At 41.0% G+C, this 17338-nt stretch overlaps 1 protein-coding gene across 1 annotated transcript in view; it reads left to right on the forward strand.

Moving 5' to 3' along the window:
- Positions 1–345: 345 nt before the first annotated feature.
- Mylk4 (myosin light chain kinase family member 4) overlaps positions 346–17338 on the forward strand; it is a 78499-nt gene continuing 61506 nt past the window's right edge. Inside the window, exon 1 of the mRNA XM_028775707.1 lies at positions 346–519. Within this exon, the coding sequence (XP_028631540.1) occupies positions 361–519 (159 nt within the window). The 5' untranslated portion in view covers positions 346–360. The remainder of the gene's footprint in view (positions 520–17338) is intronic.

Consider the following 17338-nt stretch of genomic DNA (forward strand, 5'->3'; position numbering starts at 1 on the left):
GATTTCTTACTTTCTCTCAGTGTATGTCTTGCTTAATGCAGTGAAAGATGTACATGGCCACCTGGTATAGTACTTCTCACTATTATATTTTCTGGGAAAATGTTTTAAACATTCTTTTTTTTTCCCCCTTTAAAAGTTTCAGCAGTGGAAAAAGTTTCGATGTGAATATTCAGGTTGCCCCTGATTTGGGAAGTTGATGGAGAATAAATAACCTGAAGGTTTTGTTTGTTTGTTTCCTTTTTTTATAGTCAAGAGAAAGGAGTGCTGAAAAGTCACGATTGTGTCCTGATTTACAAATCGGAGACAGAGGGAGATGAAAGCCCCACTCCTGACAGTAGCTTGATCAGGCTCACCACCAGTATGCTGAAGGTAAAGAGGCTGGAGGAAATTAGCTCATGCCACAGCAGCAACCCGCTGGAGAAGGTAGCCTTTTTTCAGTGCATGGAAGAGGTGGAGAAGGTGAAATGCTTTCTGGAGGAGAATTCGAGTGATCTGGATCTGCAGTGTGGAGACAATGAGGTAATTATGTGCTACCTTGTCTCATGGATGGTGCTGTTTATATTCAAGTTCAATGTTGTCACTTGTGTGTAGGACCAAGGAAGCTTGCAAACAGACAGAGTTCCATTCCACTTCTCTGAGGATTGTAGGTAAATTCTACACTTGAGTTGGGTTGATAGTTTGGAAGCATTTGAACATGCATTTTACCTGCAGTGCTGAGGAGTTTTGAAATAAGTTCCTGGGGCCTGGGAGTGTAGCTTAGTGGTAGACGCTGTGCATGACATGTTGGAGACCCTGGGTTTCATATCATCACCCCTGTCAACGAAGCATACATGAATACATACATACATATTTATGGAATATGCTATGGAAAATGTGCTTCATAGAAGGATCATTTAAAACACATGTTTGGGCTGAAAACTCAGAGAAGTACCAATTGGGGCACAACTGTGCAGCTTCTAATTTCCTAAAAATCCTGAGCTCTATGAGAGGTAGAGCTACTGAAAACAGAGTTCAGAGAAGGGACAGCATTCCTTGTTAATATCATGATGGTAGAACCCTGTGACCACTGTGCAGAACAAGTGCTCTGAGGTGCATCAAATTCAAACATGGAGTTGCCTAATCTGATCAATGAGGTGACAAGTGCTATGAAAGTAGGTTGCTAACTACGTCTAAAGCATGGTAAGTGTTTCGGTGTGTGCAAATAGGGTTGAGGGGAAAGTGTTAGTGTCAGCAGTGGTAGAGAAAGCAGTCTAGCATGCCACCACAATACTGCAGACATCTGTTACCCCAGGGACCTCCACTCAAGTAAAGGCATATCCTTGACTATACTGTAGAATAGAATTTCATGATGAGTCAGAGTAAAATGAAGTTGTTAAGTTTATTAATAGAGAAAAGAGCTAATAATCATGCATGCTTGACACATACAAACGTGTGTGTGTGTGTGTGTGTGTGTGTGTGTGTGTGTGACATAGGAAATTCGAGACATTGATATCTAGGTGTCTGCACCATATACTCATATCCGATTCTGTGGATTTCCAAGTTACAGTGTTCAAAGATGTGTGTCTGAGAGATGGCTAAGTAGGTAAAGGTGCTGCCTGCTAGCATTGTGGCTTAAGTTAGAATCCAGGAACCACATAAAGGTAGAGGGAAAACCTGAGTCCACATTGTCTTCTAACCCCACCCTGTGGTAGCATGCATGCTATACCCCATCTCTCTCACACACATAACAAGTAGAAAAAAATTAAAAAGATTAATTTACAACAGGGTTAAAGATTAAAGAAAGATTTGAAAATTAAATAAGAAATATAGGGGTTAGAGAGATGTCTTGTGACTAAGAACATTCACCTACTTTGAAAAGGACTTAAGAAATATAGGGGTTAGAGAGATGTCTTGTGACTAAGAGCATTCACCAACTTTGAAAAGGACTTGAGTTTGATTCTCAGCCCCCATGAGAGGGTCACTCATAACAGCCTGTGACTCTAGATCCAGGGGAACAGATGCCTCTTGGCCTCTATAGGCATAGCACTCCAGTGGATACACTCTCTACCTCAGACACATAATAAAAAAAATAAGATGGTTTGGTTACTTTTCTTTTTTTTTCTCTTTGAGATTCTTTTTTTTATTGGATATTTTATTTACATTTCAGATGTTATTCCCTTACCCCATTTCCTCCCACCCAGGAACCCTCTATCCTATCCCCCCTCCTCCTGCTTCTATGAGGATGTGCCCCCCACCCCTCACTCCCACCTCCCTACCCTTGAATTCCCCCACACTGGGCATCCAGCCTTCATGGGACCAAGGATCTCCTCTTCGAGCTATGCCCAACAAGGCCATCCTCCCTTACATATATAGCTGGAGCCATAGGTCCCTCCCTGTGTGCTCCCAATGCGTACTGTATAAATTTGGGGTGGGAGAAATACTAAAGGTAAAACTCACAGTCATAAACTCCTGGGTCCAAGCCATTTGCATGCCACAGATGGGGGAGCTATCAAAGTGCACACAAGAGTCCAGTTTCTTAGAGACAGAAGAAGAAATTATCATAGGTGAAATGTAAGGGAGGTATGAAAGACACCCTCAGTGGGGCCACTAATAGCACAAACAAATAAACAGAATTTATTTTCTCCTCATGAATTTCCCTAGGAAACAGAAAACCTCTCATCCTTTGTCACTTTGCTCAACAGAAATCAACAAACAGTTTATGTGGATTTAATTATTTGTCAAGCCCATTTGTTCTCACAAACCTGTGGTGTAATTCTCTCCTAAGATGGGGTCTTGTGTAGCTCAGGCAGGCCTTGAACTCCATGTGTACTTAGGATGGCCTTGAATTTCTGATCCTCCTGCCTCTACTTTCTAAGAGCTAAGCTTACAGCTGTGTGCCACTGTGCCAAGCTTATGTGATAAAAATGTTAAACCAACAGCCTTAAAATTGTGAGGTAATGGTGAGTTATATTATAAACTTTCTTTATTATAAACTTTCTTCGGAAGAATTGTTTTTATCATTACCAACTGTTCTAGAAAGTTCGAAACTTAATTTGGAAGTTACATATTTTGGCATTTGGGGAAAAAGATTGAGTTTCAGAGACCCTAAAAGAAGTAAACAAACATTTTGTAGTAGGTCCCTTTTGGCTTCATACTACAGTTGAGTCCGTCGAAGGTACACACCAGTGACAAGGAGTGCCATAATGTCTGTTCAGTTTTTTATTCGTAATTAGAGAAGGGCCCAGAGATGTCACCATGAGTATCTCTTTCCTTCTCTGGCCACTCACAGAATGGACAAGTACAGCTGTCCAAGGCTCGAAGATCTCCCTATGATGGTCAAAGCCCAACCTGTGGGTGCAGCACAGCTAGCAGGCCCAGCAGCTGGCAGGTAGAAAAGCCACCTCCAGAGCTTCGATGTGAGGACACAGCTGGGCTACCATGGCTGTCTCTATCTTCTGCAGGGTAGCAGTCCATCTTTCATGTGCCACTCTTTCTCCCAGGACCATTTAAAGGCCTGTCAATTTTCTCACTCTCTCTCCCCCCACCCCCATTCTCTTTCTGAGAAGATTAAGGCTGCTAATGACAGAAACATTCGCTGGCTGAACTGAAAGGCAATTTTCACTGGATTTCAGGCTCTCTGGGGACACAGCTTTGTTCTGGAAGCTTGGAGAACTATTTCCAAAAGCAACTTTATCTGCTCTCAGTCCCAAGAGCAGAAAAACTGTATATAAATTTAACAACCTGTATTTGCTAAAATAGTTCAGTGAAACTCGGGTTCTTTTTTTTAACCTTTCCTGCTCTTAACCAGGATTTTCTGTTTCATTTATTTTCCTTTCACTGGGTTTATTTTAAACTACCTTTTTCTTCCTCCACTTTCTGTGTGAATTATTAAATACTGCATATTCTACTTCTTTGGACTCAAAACATTTAGTTTATTATTTTAACTTTGTTTCTTTAATTTATCTTCATTTTTCATTTGATCCTCTAATGTCCCATTGCTTTGCTGTTACAGTGCTGCTGGATTTAAAAGGGGTTATGACTTAAAGCAGGAATCCATGGGCTTACTTCCATTCGCTCCTTCTTTTTTATCCCATATCTCAAAACTAAAGACTCTGAAGGGTGGCAAAGGCCTCTCCCCAATAAGGAGCTGGCAATAGATAGAAAGTGATAGTCACCTGCCCCAAGAATAAGACCACAGCTCCACTTCCCCTCCCCCAGGTGTTTTTCCTCTACTTCCTTTATATCACATGTATGAGCTCTGTAAGACTAATTCTTCAGCTCAGTCTCAACCTCTAGAAGACATTCAATCTGTGCCACCATCAGTACCCTATATTCATCACTTCCCAGTCATCTCCAACTGGACTTCCCACCAGCATGACTGTCTTACCTGCAAGATTTTGCACAGGTCAAGGACTCCCAACATAACCTGTACCAACATAGACTAGATCTAAACTTGTTCAAAGTATATTATTGAAATCAAATGGAACTTAAGAAGCAGTTGATCTGAGTGATGAGCTTAGTAGCCAGCATGTATATACCATGACCTTGTAAGTGAAAAGTAGTTCTCACAATTACAGCTACTTTGATATAATCAAATGTAGAGTTTTAATTTGAACAATTATATTCATACTTTTGGTTCTGGGGACCCAAACCAAATTCTCAAGGATATACTATACCCCCAACCCATATTTCTACATTTTATACTCAAGACAATTTATGCTCACCTCTCTTGGCTTTCTCCACCTTGCTGAGCAACCCTAATTTCCTGTCATTTATCTTGAAAGCTTGGTCCCAAGTGCAGAAACTAAGGGGCATTAGAGTTTGGATGGTCCATTTACAAAAATATATGTCTTTGTGAGCCACTCCTTCTGGGTTTATTCAAGGTGGATCACTTATGAATCTATACTAATTGTGATTTGTGAAGAAAAGTCTTCTTTAGTAAGCCCCAGGTTTTAGGACTGATGCTTCCTTGACATGCATGAGCCTGAGCTTGAGCAGTAGCAACACATAAACTGGACATGATGACCCATGCTTATAACCCTATAACCTTAAAAGCATATGATGACTCTGTGCTTATAACCCTAGCACTTAGGAGGTAGAGGCAAGCAGATCAGAAGTTGAAAATTATTCTGATACACAGAAAGTTTGAGGCTAGCCTGGGATGCATGAGAACTTTGTCCAAAGACAAAAAGAAGCAATAAATAAATAAACAAACAAGCCTCAAAATATAATACCACCACCATCAAAAACAGGTTTATTTCTTCCTAGTCCCAATTGGAAGGGAAGAAGATTAAGATGGTCCAAATAGAGTCAGGCTCTCCTAATCCCTGGGATGTTTAAATGCCTCTTACACAGATACTCAAAGACTGAACTAAACGAAAATATTTTTTTAGCCGGATGGGCAAAAGACTAGAGAGGGTTGATTGGGTAAAGCATGGGTGTCCCTATTTTGATTGAGTTGGCTGTTTTAATAGCAAGTGGCATTTCCTGACAGCTGCTATGAAATTGTACCACCAGCCATGTTGATAATGACTGTTCTTAGATCTCAAAATAGCATAAAGATGGAGGATTTTCATTTTTGAAGTTACATTCTTCCACCCTCCTCCGTGTTTTGCTCTTTGCCCCACAATGACAAGGGAAAGCTTCCTAGGTGGCATTGGCCCAGCAGAGGTGGCTGATGCCAGTTACGATGCAGCTATTAGTCCTTGACCGGGGACGAACACACGTGTGTCAGTGTAAATTATGACCGGCAATTCCCTCAGTCCCTGCACCTGTCTCTGATCTGTCACAAAAAGCCATCATGTGTTTCCTTTTAAAGAAGCAGAGTATTAGTCGATCATGTAACCGGAGACACCCAGCGTAGGACTGCACAAAGAATCCCATTGCGGTTCACAATGCCCACTCCTCAGAACAGAGCAGGGAGCACGGGGAGCTTCGAAAGTGGCTGTGCTAGACCAGGGCAGGGAAGGTGCCTACAAAGCCAGGGACTTCACAGCTGCTCCCAGAGAATGGACTCCACACTTCGAAGAAAAGACCTCTGGATTGTGGGTAGCGTGTGCCTTCTGTCCTCTTCGGTCTTCTGGCGATTGTTTCGGTCAGTGACGGCGTGGGGAGGTCCCAAGCAGGCACCTGCACTTAAGAATGCACAGGTAGTGAAATCCTCTTGAACTAGGACAGATTCATTTTGCAATTCTCTTTGAACATTCCCAGTCCAGCAGTGGTGCTTGCCAAAGGCAGTTGATCTATGCCTTGCTGGATCTTTGCCCAGGACTACTGTCTTAGGAGGGCTGGGATAATAATAGTGACATGTGGCAACTTTCATCATTTCTAGCAATTGTACCAACTTTCGGGGAATCTTGAAGCAGCTGTGTCTGGAATTAACTTTAAGTTGGTGATCTGTTTTGGGTATGAGAGCTAAAAGTAACGTTGGCATCATTTCATTCTTGTCTTTTTTATGTCTTAATTATGAAAGAAAAAAAATACAAGATTCACCCTGTTTGTAGGAACTCAGTTGTAGGAAATCGGTTGTAGGCACAGCACTGAGGGGTGCTGAGTACTGGGAATGTCACCTCCTGTGCTTTGGGCCACAGCTGATGTGGCTTTCCATAAGCTATTCCTAGGATGGAATTCTGTGGGCAAACTGCAGTTCTGGAAGAGGCAGACTTCTCGGTGTAAAGAGATGAGTACTTTCTGAGAGGAGAGGAGGTCTTCACTCCCGGAAAAACAGTTCTCCCTGTGAACTTGACTATCTTATCAATTATCATCTGCTAAGTCCTTTGGAAACACTTTAAGACAGTCACCTCAGAAGACCATGAAGATCAGCAGTCTGTTGGAAAGGCAGGCTTGCAACAGTTTCTCCGCACCCTTTTCTTTCTTTTCCATCCTCTTCCGGCACCCCCTCCCCAGTCATCTTACATGAAATTGTATTTTCTTTCCTAAGAAAAAAATAAAAAATGAAAACATTTTTTTTTTCTGAAGGACTAGAGAGATGACTCAGTTGGTGAAGTGCTTGCATTGGAAGCATGAGGGCATGAGTTCGATCCCAGAGCCCTGTAAGAATGTCAGGCATGGTGACCCATCTCGTAACCTCAGTGCTGGGTCCCAGTGCTTACTAGCCAGCCAGTCTAGCCTAATTAGTGAATTCCAGTGAGCTCCTGTTTCAAAAAGAGGTAGGTGGTGTTCCTGAGGACATCTAACCCCTACTCTTCCCCTGCTCCTACCCCTGCTAACATAACATTGCTTACGTCCATCCAGTGCAAGGCATCAAACCCAGGGCCTTGAAGTTTCCAGTTAAGTGCTGCTGAGCCACATCACACCCCTTCCCATGAACTTTATTTCTACAGATACTCTGTTTTCAGTAAATACTATTTATACCTGAATGCATTATACATGCACATCCTTTACGCATACCAAGAGTAAGATCTCCTTCACCTCTTCTCCACAAAGAACCAGTGCACCAGTGTCTTGCTGATGTTCAGAAGATTATTTTTCACAGCTCTGTGCTTTCCCCAGTGCCTGAGCCTTCGATTCTCTGATTATCAAGTTCACATTCAAAAAGCCAGATGAATCTTGAGATAATAGTTGAAGGCAACATAAAATCTGTAGGAGAAAAACAGCAAAAGAAAAAAATCCTGACACATATACAAATCTGTCTTGGGCCACTCCTGACTTCACAGTTGTCTGCCCAGGGACTCTTCAGACCCAGTCACTGGTGCCCAAGCATTAATCATGTCTGATTGTTTAATATATCTTTTGTGGGAAATATCAGGAGGGCAACATTTCTTCTGTGAGAAACACCTTGAGGGCCTGCAGCTTCTGTGTGGCAAAAAATGACGCTCACTGAAGTTCTGAGATGTGAGCCACTGGTATTTCTACCTCTGGTATCTGCCTTTAGAAGTCCCACACATATTTTCTTAAAGGTCTCTTGTAGCTTTTTACCTGTAAAGAAAAGCTTATTTATGTCAGATTTACAACATAACTCTTACCCTTTTTCATCACTAATGGTTATTTATAATGTTGACAACTGATTATCTTAGAACTTTGCCCAAGCACAACAGTTTATGGATTATTTTTCACAGAAGTATCAGAAAATCCATTTGTGATGTTCTTTCCAGTCAAGGGGTAAAGGCTTTGTGATGCACTGTGTATAATAGATTCTGTTTCATGTAAAATTTTATGTGCCCTTGAATAATGATACAGGTGAGTAACCTTACAATGTACATTGTTCCAGTGTCTCTGAAAATCATAATTCTGATAACTTATATAATTTCTGATAGTTGTTTAATATGAAGAAAATATATTTATTTTGCCTGTGTCTATCAAAGCTAAAGTGATATAATTAAATATAAAATTGTTGTTGGTTATGTCTATGTTTCTAGGTAAGAGAATGTTTAGCACATGTGTTAATGAAATTTCTAAATATAATTTACTAGACTGTGTTCCTCCATTTCCCAAAACCATTATGGTCATAAAAATGTACATTTATCTATTAGCATTACCAAGACTTCCATTTTTCACAGACTATCTTCGTGACTTCTGCTACACAATTGACCCTCTATATCCCTGAATTGCATGCACATCTGTGGATTCAGCCAACCATGGAGAAAACATTATGTCTGTACTGAGCATCTGCAGACATTTTTCCTTGTAATTATTCCCCAAATAATAGAGAACAACAGCTCTCAGCATACATACTGCTTTAGGTATTATAAGTAAGTCAGAGATGATTTAAAGCATAAGAGAGGAGGTACCCAATCATATGTAAACCTCGTGACAGTTTATATAAAAGATTTTTATAAAACGTGGAAGGGGTTCCAGAAACAGATTTCCCAAGCATGTATGCCAATGGCTGTCCTATCATGTTACTTTTATTTTTATTAATATTCTAATATGCCAAGCTATTTAAGGCATTTTTAGCAAAATCAAAAATAGAACAAAATTATGATTTTGATATGCTAAGTACAGATTTTTCAAATGCATGGCAATGCGTACACAACATAAAATTTAAAATGATTTGTTAGTATGTGACCTCAGAACCTAAACCCCCCCCACAACCAGGTGTTCCCTGATCAGCCTCCAGCACTCGCAACAGGAACTGGTTCCCTATGATCTTCTATTTCCTGTTGAGTGGCAGCAATCACAAAGTCCAAGGAAACTGAGGTAAGCAGGCAGCAGCAGAGTCTTCTTTCTAGAGAAAGAGAAAATTGACAAGACGACACATTTACTGTATAGAACATTAATGTTGGGAAAGTTTGCTTAGGATTTTTATGTGACTGAGACTATATGTCTAATCTCTGAACTCCCACCAGAAAGCAGAACCTGAAACCAGGACTTGTGTTTGGATCCTTAGTTTGGGAATTGGCTCCTAGGAATAGGCATGGAACCTTGGAGTGTGAGATTGTAAGAGAAGGAAGCCCCAGCATGGTATTAGCTAAGCTGGTCACTGTGGACAGGAGGAATTCAAGTTTCACCCTGTTGTAGGTCTGTCTCTAATGCTAAGTTTAACATGCCCTGTGGCATGTTCAGTAGCCTCTGTGTAAGCATGGATCCATCTGGTGTTCACTCAGAAATGCAGGAGAACTCTAGGAAGGAGGCAAGATGCAGTAGCTCTGAAGGGTCCAGAAAAAGTCTCCATATAGTTGCTTCAACAACAGCTGGAGCAGAAGTATACCAGACTGTGGAAAGAACACAGAAAGGAAGTCTTCAAATACATTAAGTTTCAAAGTTTTTCCTTTGAGGTCTTGCCAATCAGATAGCATTCTTTTGCTCAGTTTGGGATTGGGTTTTTAATGTTGTTGCCAGCTTTGGTTTTACCAGTTTCCAGCTTGTAGTATTACCAGCTTACTTTTGGTACGACTGGCTTATACCAGGGAACTTTTGCATACTTTAAGAAAAAAGTCATGAAGAAGCAAGCACTACTAGCATCACAATAAGCCTTCCTTGGGGATTGTGTTTGAGTGCAAAGGAGACAGTGTATGCATGACTTTGGGTCTCAGGACTGCTTCTTGAAGCTTGAGGAACAAAGCTTATATATACATGCAGCCTAGTGGGGCACACTAGGTTTAGTTCCATTACACAGGAGGCAGAGACAAGCAGATCTCTGAGTTGGGGTTTATACCAAGTTACCCTGTCTCAAAGTAAAAAGTTTATACAGTTAAAACCTTGGCCTTACCAGATACACTGCTCACTGTTGCACAGGATCCCAGAATGCCTGCATACCTTGTCCGTTCTTTCTGTCCACATAGGGTTTTTCACTTGACACAGACATAATGCTCATGAACATTGGGTCTTTCTGCACAATGCTCACAAAAAAATGGTGGAGGTGCTTACTATTGCTCCTTACCCCTATATGGTGTACTTGTTATATGGGGGGAGACAATTTTCTGGACCTGGTCATTGGTAGGAAAGCAGCCAGTGTTTATTAGGAATCTTTGGTGGATACCAGGGCCTTCCCTGTGCCATTTCAGAGGCACACACTAATATTTCTCCAGATATCTGGAGTCAGTTAATCTGCTGTGCTGGTTGGGTTTTTTTTTGTTTTTTTTTTGTTTTTTTTTTTTGTTTTTTGTTTTTTTCAGAGACAGGGTTTCTCTCTGTGTAGCCCTGGCTGTCCTGGAACTCACTCTGTAGACCAGGCTAACTTCGAACTCTCGAACTCAGAAATCCGCCTGCCTCTGCCTCCCAAGTGCTGGGATTAAAGGCGGCTGCACCACCGCCAGGCAGTGCTGGTTGGTTTTAACTGTCAATGTGCCACAACCTAGAATCAACAGGGAAGAGAATCTTAAAGAGGGATTATCTAGATCATCTTGGCCTTTGGGCATGTCTTTGGGGGATTATCTTGACTGGTAATTGCATATGGGAGGGACTGAACCCTAAATTATGTAAGATTGAATAACACTAGTGGAAGATAATCAGCAACCAACCACACACTTATTTTCTTGTTTGTTCTTAACAGCACATATGATGTGCTAGCTGCTTGGGTTCTTGCCTTGGTTTCTCCCAGATGAGAGATGTGACCTGGAATTGTAAACAGAGTAATCCCCTTCCGCCACTGTGTTAGTGTATTTGCCACAACAGAAATGAAGGATGCCTGACCACAGTCCACATGCAGAAAGAGGACTGAGAATGACTCCTGTGCTTATTCTCAAAACCAGCACTGAGCATGGCCCCAAGAATAGAGACAGTTTCCAGCCCCAACTCTTCCATCCCACAGGAGTTCTTTATGTTCTTTGAATAGCAGTCTTTGTCTGTCTCTTTTTGTCCTACTGGGGCACTGTTTGGATAAAATAAAGTGGCATGTATGTGTGGAAAGGTTTTGTAAACTATGGAGCTCTGTAACTGTAACCAGTTTCATCACATTACTTTCTTCTACATCTCAGCCTCCAGGCAGTGGTGGCGCACGCCTTTAATCCCAGCCCTTGAGAGGCAGAGGCAGGCGGATTTCTGAGTTTGAGGCCAGCCTGGTCTACAGAGTGAGTTCCAGGACAGCCAGGGCTACACAGAGAAACCCTGTCTCGAAAAACCGAAAAAAAAAAAAATGTCATCTCACATAGAGAGATGACCATGAGCATGGAGACAGCCTCTGCTGTGTACGCCCCCTAGTGTTTATTTTAACAATTCTTTCAAACTCATCTAATGCTTTTTAGGGAAGGGAAAGCACTTGATTTATGAGTTCATTTTATAGAATTAAGATGATATATGCTTTTTAAAATACCTTCATAAATCTTTAGTGTTAGTCCATGGCTCATGGCTTCACACAGCAGGAGGTTCTGCTGCTCATAGATTATGATGGTGCTTTTTGATAATACCTTCTGTGTTGTTGGGTATGTTGGTTGTAAGTCAACTTTGGGTACAGCTCTATGGTCAAACTTGTGCCTACAATGCACAAGGCTCTAGATTTGCTTTCTGACAGACAACACATGCACACGCACAGGCACACACACACATACACTCTTACACACAGATCGAGAAAGGACTTTGGAAGCCAGCTTATCTAAATCTTTGAAAGGAGAACTCAAACCCAAGAGCAGTAAAACAGATTTATCTAAGATTCCTGACAAGAAGGACTATCTTCTCTGTACATCAGGATTTTCTTCCAACTCATCTTCTGTGCTGCCGGAGCCAGGTTTTTAATTCAGAGTTCTTGTCTCTATTAGGGTCAGTATGCCCCCACCGCCCCAGCTACTTCCTACATTGGATCTACAGATCACGATCTGGCTCAGTTCCCTGAGTCCTGCAGGGCCTCCTCTGGGCTGGTAAAGCACCAGCCAGGCCCTGGAGCTTTTACCTGGGCTCCTGGTTTCTAGCTCTACACTGATTGTCACTGGTGCTTACTTTCCAGGGGCTCAGCACTGCACCCAGAAATTCTCTGAATGTCTTAACCTGAGAGCTGGAAGCCTGCACAGCAGGGGGTGAGCAGAGACTCAGGCTGTAACAGGTGTGAGGTTAATGATCTTGTCAGTGGCCCAGGCATCAGGAAATTCTATAAAAAGAGAAATAACTAGGCTAGAAGCCAGTAGTGTGTGAGCTCACATTCCAACATGTCTAACTAACTGTTAGCTTCCAGTATTTGTATTCCACACATGAGCAAGCTAGGCTGATTCTTACATTTTAAAAAATCTACATAGTCGAATGCCTATATTAATGAAATTAAGACAAGGGTCAGACATAAAAATAAAATATTAAAAATTTAATTCACAAATATATCTAACCCACCCATAGCAGAATCTAAGTATTAATTTAAATCATTACATATAGATTTTATATTAACATAATTAAAAAACAACTATTACTAAGCTAGAAATTACTAGGAATTTGACCAAAGTGATATAGCTGCATGCCTATGACGGTATTTCTTTCTGAATAGATTAATTTGCTCAATGTTAAAAACCCCATGTAGGCCTGATTGCCAGAATTTTTGTTAAAGTTTCTTTTAAAAAAAAAATTGTTTCATAAAGAAGTATTGGGTTCATAGTAAAAACAAGAGAAAGTTAGGGAGCTCTGCATACACTGGCATCTCTCACAGCACAGACTGCCTAGCCGACCCATGCTTTTGTTCTAACTAACAGACCTATGCTGGTACTCTATAGTTTATAGTGAGACTCACCCCTAGTGTACAGTCTGTGAGTTTGAACAAATATAAAATTTCATGTTTATACCATTATAGTAATTTAAATTTTAAAAGGCCACAAAACCATTAAATATTTATAGACAAATAGAATTTTCTAAAGACAATTTGTTTTATCCTTACATGATCTGAAGTATTTTTCTTAATTTAATGATTGTTTTAGTTGTTTGCTTTTCAAGTACACATAAAAGGACTGGGTAGGTTTTAAATATCTACCTTGCCAACCTGTAAACTAAGGTTCTTGTCAGCTAATGCAAAGTAACAGCGACCTCCAGTGGAAAGAAGTTGAAAAAGCTATTGTGGGCAGAAGGTGACCTTTCAGGCTTTTTGTTTTTTCCTGGTGCTGAGGATAGAACCCAGAACCTTTTGTGTGCTTGGCCAGTGCTCTACCACTGTGCTACACACCAGCCCAGCATACTCTTTGTAGCTTTTCAAAGTAATGCCAGCACTTTCTCAGTTCTGCATTACAAAAGACTCAGTATCCTGGATCTGATTGATTTAAGCATACAAAGTAAAGTTAGATAAAACTCTGCGATCTATCTATCTTTTATCCCAGAAAACTGTCCTGAGTCCCAAGCTCAGGGGACCAGTTACTGGCATGGCATTGTATTCTAATGAGATTTGTTGGGAATAAATGGAAGACTGGAATGTCAAGAGATACAGCTCTTAATCTGGTCAGTAAAATGTCAAACCTCTGCCTTTCCTCACATCCTATGAAGCCTTTGCTATCTGGTTCTCACAAGTCAAATGATAGGATCCCACCACATAGCATTTACTCCACACTTTTGATTTTATAAAGATACGTTCTCATTATGAAATTATTAAATTGTTTAACATCTTATTCATGCTGAGTCATATTACAGTCTATGAAATAAAGGGTTATAGCTGAACCCCATTAAAATTTATTTCTAATTATTCTACTTTAATATTCTTTCCCAACTCACAATTAACAGCCTAGGGAACTCTAAGCTAGATGTGGGAGTTCACATCTTGATTCTAGTATCCTTTCTGCTCAAATTCATATCCCTGGGAGCCACTCAATAGCTGTGTGACATTACTCATCCATTTTTCTTTATTTAAGTTCTTGTACCACCACATTGCTATAATAATGTCAAATTATTTGAGGGAAGGATTCCAAAAGATAATGCAGCTATAAGCAGGTGGCTTGGTTCCTGGCACAGACATATAAACTCCACATTGACTCATGGGCCCGCTTCTTGGTTATACTCCACACCTTTGATCATTTTCTTCCTCTGAGATAGCGTTTGAAATCTTTCAAGACCAGATTCAAATCTCACCATAGATGGTTCTAATCTGATCTTTCATAGACACTGTTTAGGGACCCCGTGCTGGCTGTGGCTACTTTATGTGTCTTCTATGATCATTACTGTTTTGCAGGTAAACTCTTTCATGTCTAGAAAGCTAGAGCTTTTTCTCCAAGGGGATTATTCCCTGTTTATTTATTTTTGTATCATATCCTTCAATGAGATAAGCCCATTTACTTTTGTGTGCTGTTTATCTCTAGCTGTTAGGTATACTTTCTTAAGTTTTAGAAGCGATAGTGATTAATATACTTATTTAGATATTTAAACAAAGTCGTGAGTGTGGCCAGTCAGGATATTTGGATAACAGGTTTGCCTATTTTTCCAAGATCTTCAAAGAGAATACACTGGAACAAATTTTAATCCTTTTCCTGAAGATAGGATCAATTTTGCAAGGTCAGTGTGGTCTGACATACCCTGAGTGTCTTCATTCAAAATCAGTATGAAGAAAGACATTCGTTGTACCGGATGCCATCTGTTCCCCCCCAACCCCCCAGAAAAGAAGGCAATCTGATTCTCCTTAGTCAAAATTGTTAACTTCTACTCTGCAGTGGCAGTAGCATACTGGAAATTGCTTTTTAACAACAGCAATAAGTCAGTGCCTAGGTTCTGGTATCCCTTTTAGACTCAACCTAGAAAGAATAAGCCAATTTGAATAGTTTGCTTTATAGGTTCTACTTTGTCAGTTATTATTTTATGGTGATACAAAAATGGCCATTCACCATAAAGTGGAATCTCATTCCTCAAACAGCAGCCCATACCTGCCAGGCAGCATTGGTGTAACCAAGGGACTTGTTCCAGATATATACTCTCAGGTCCACCCATATGCGGTTTCCTGGGTGAATGCTAACATTTGAAAAGCACCAGAATATTAAGTACTTCCTGCAGTTGATACTTTTCCATGAAAGCTGCTGAAATGTGGTACTAGTACACTTGTGCATACATGCTTAGTTTGGTAATAGATGCCTGAATATATATGTATGTTTATAATATGCGTGTGTGCGTGTGCGTGTGCGTGTGTTTGTGTGTGTGTATTCTCAAGGCTCTCTCAGGCTAGTCCTTGAGAACTAGGCAATATCCTTTCTTGAACATTTTAAGAGCATATTTTTCTTGATAAAATAAATATGTCTATTAATAGCTGTTTCCATTAGATTTTCCAGGCAGACAAAACACAGAATTTGTCTCTCAGCCAGTCAGATAAGCTGGGGTGAGGGGACATGTGAATGACAGCACACCCTGCCTTCCCTGGAAGGGTCACATTCATCCCCAGGGAGGTGGTCTGGACATCTAGTTCTTTATCCATTTGAAAGGAGGACACCAACAGAATGTGCAACATGGAAATTCCTTGGTCTGCCCTTGTCAGCAAGGCAGCAGGTGGTTTAATTGAAAGCCACATGTATTCTGAGTAAAAGAACAGGCTGTGAGATTCTCTGTTGTCACCAAGTCCCTCCTGCCAGGTGCTCCCTGGCAGGGCCTGCAAACATAAGTGCCCATGGCAGGGAGCCACTGGTTGTTCATGCTAATGTTAGGTTCACAGTTCCAAGGGTCACATGGAAAGGTCAGTAGGGACTGGAGCTTGCAACTCCATCTGAGCCCTGCAACTTGTGTCAGATAAGCAACCTTGACTTGTATGTATTTTGAGACACTTTGATATTTGTTATGGAGTAAGAGCCACTGGAAACAAGCATCCCTTGTGATAAAGATACAGACTCATAGGCCCCACAAGAATCCTTCAGCAGTAAGTGCTAGAGTGGGCTTGGGAGTACATGTCTTTAATAATACCAAGGTTGGCACTCTTCCTGGGTAGCCACTGGATTACTATCCAGATCTCTCTCTCTCTTTCCCATTTTGTTTGTGTCTGGTGACTAAGAAGATGTCATATTACCTCTGGAGATTTTTCTAGGCTATAAAAATATTAAATTTTAAAACACTGACCTCTTTCTGGGCTGATTACCCATAAATCTTACCTCTTATAGTTAAGTTACCTTGTGGCTCCTTAGGATGTTTGCAGAGTGACACAGAGGACAAGCACAGCTCTTAGATAGCTTTGTTTGGATTAAATGGTATACACCTACGAACTGAGTAATTACTGAGTTTCTTCTTCCTTCTGTTGCTTGCTTGGTTTCTGTGGTCATGGTTTATAAGGACTATGACATAGGAAACTTGTGGAGACTGTAGTTGCCGAGCACACTTTCCCGTTGCCAGTGTAATAGCTCCTTTTTCTGATCTGGTGCTGGACATGGATTCAGGACCCCACTTGTGCTTCAGCACGTTGCAGCCCAGGACTCTTATACCTTTGTGTGAGTTACATCAACACTGGACTAAAAGCTGTACATGGGATTAATACTTTGGTTATCTCATTGCCCACTGAGGGAGAAAGCTTTTTTTAAATCGAAGGCTTGCTTCTTTTAAGGTTTGGTATAAAGGAATTAACAGATAGCTGAAGTAGAAAAAGTGATATGTACAGATAAGGCCAATAGGTTAGAAATAATTCTAAAGAAGAATATAAGTTACAGTAGGCTTGAGCGAAGACTAGAGAGTCCCTTTGCTCCATGTGAAAGCAGGTAGAAGCTGTCCTCCTGAGTAGTTATCAAACAGTGTATCTTTCTGACATCTACTTGAGAACTGACCAAACTTCAACTCCACAGCGTTAGCTTAAGTCACATCTGAAAATAGATTGAGAAGGCAGACAGGGACAGAGGTTACGGAAGGCTTCATGTCTGACAGGAAGAGCCAAGCATGGATGGAGGGCAGCCCAAACTTTATGCAACATGGATCACTCCCAGGAGATCTGAGGCACCAGCCCAGTCCCTTTGGCCTTTCTTGCAAGACACTCTAGATTTTCAGTTTTAGCATTAGTAGAAGGCTGCAATCTCCTAAGATGTTGCTCCAACACCTTCCTTGGCCCATT

The sequence above is a fragment of the Grammomys surdaster genome, unplaced genomic scaffold (genome assembly GCF_004785775.1).
Source record: "Grammomys surdaster isolate TR1022 unplaced genomic scaffold, NIH_TR_1.0 258, whole genome shotgun sequence".
In the NCBI taxonomy this organism is placed as follows: Eukaryota; Metazoa; Chordata; class Mammalia; order Rodentia; family Muridae; genus Grammomys; species Grammomys surdaster.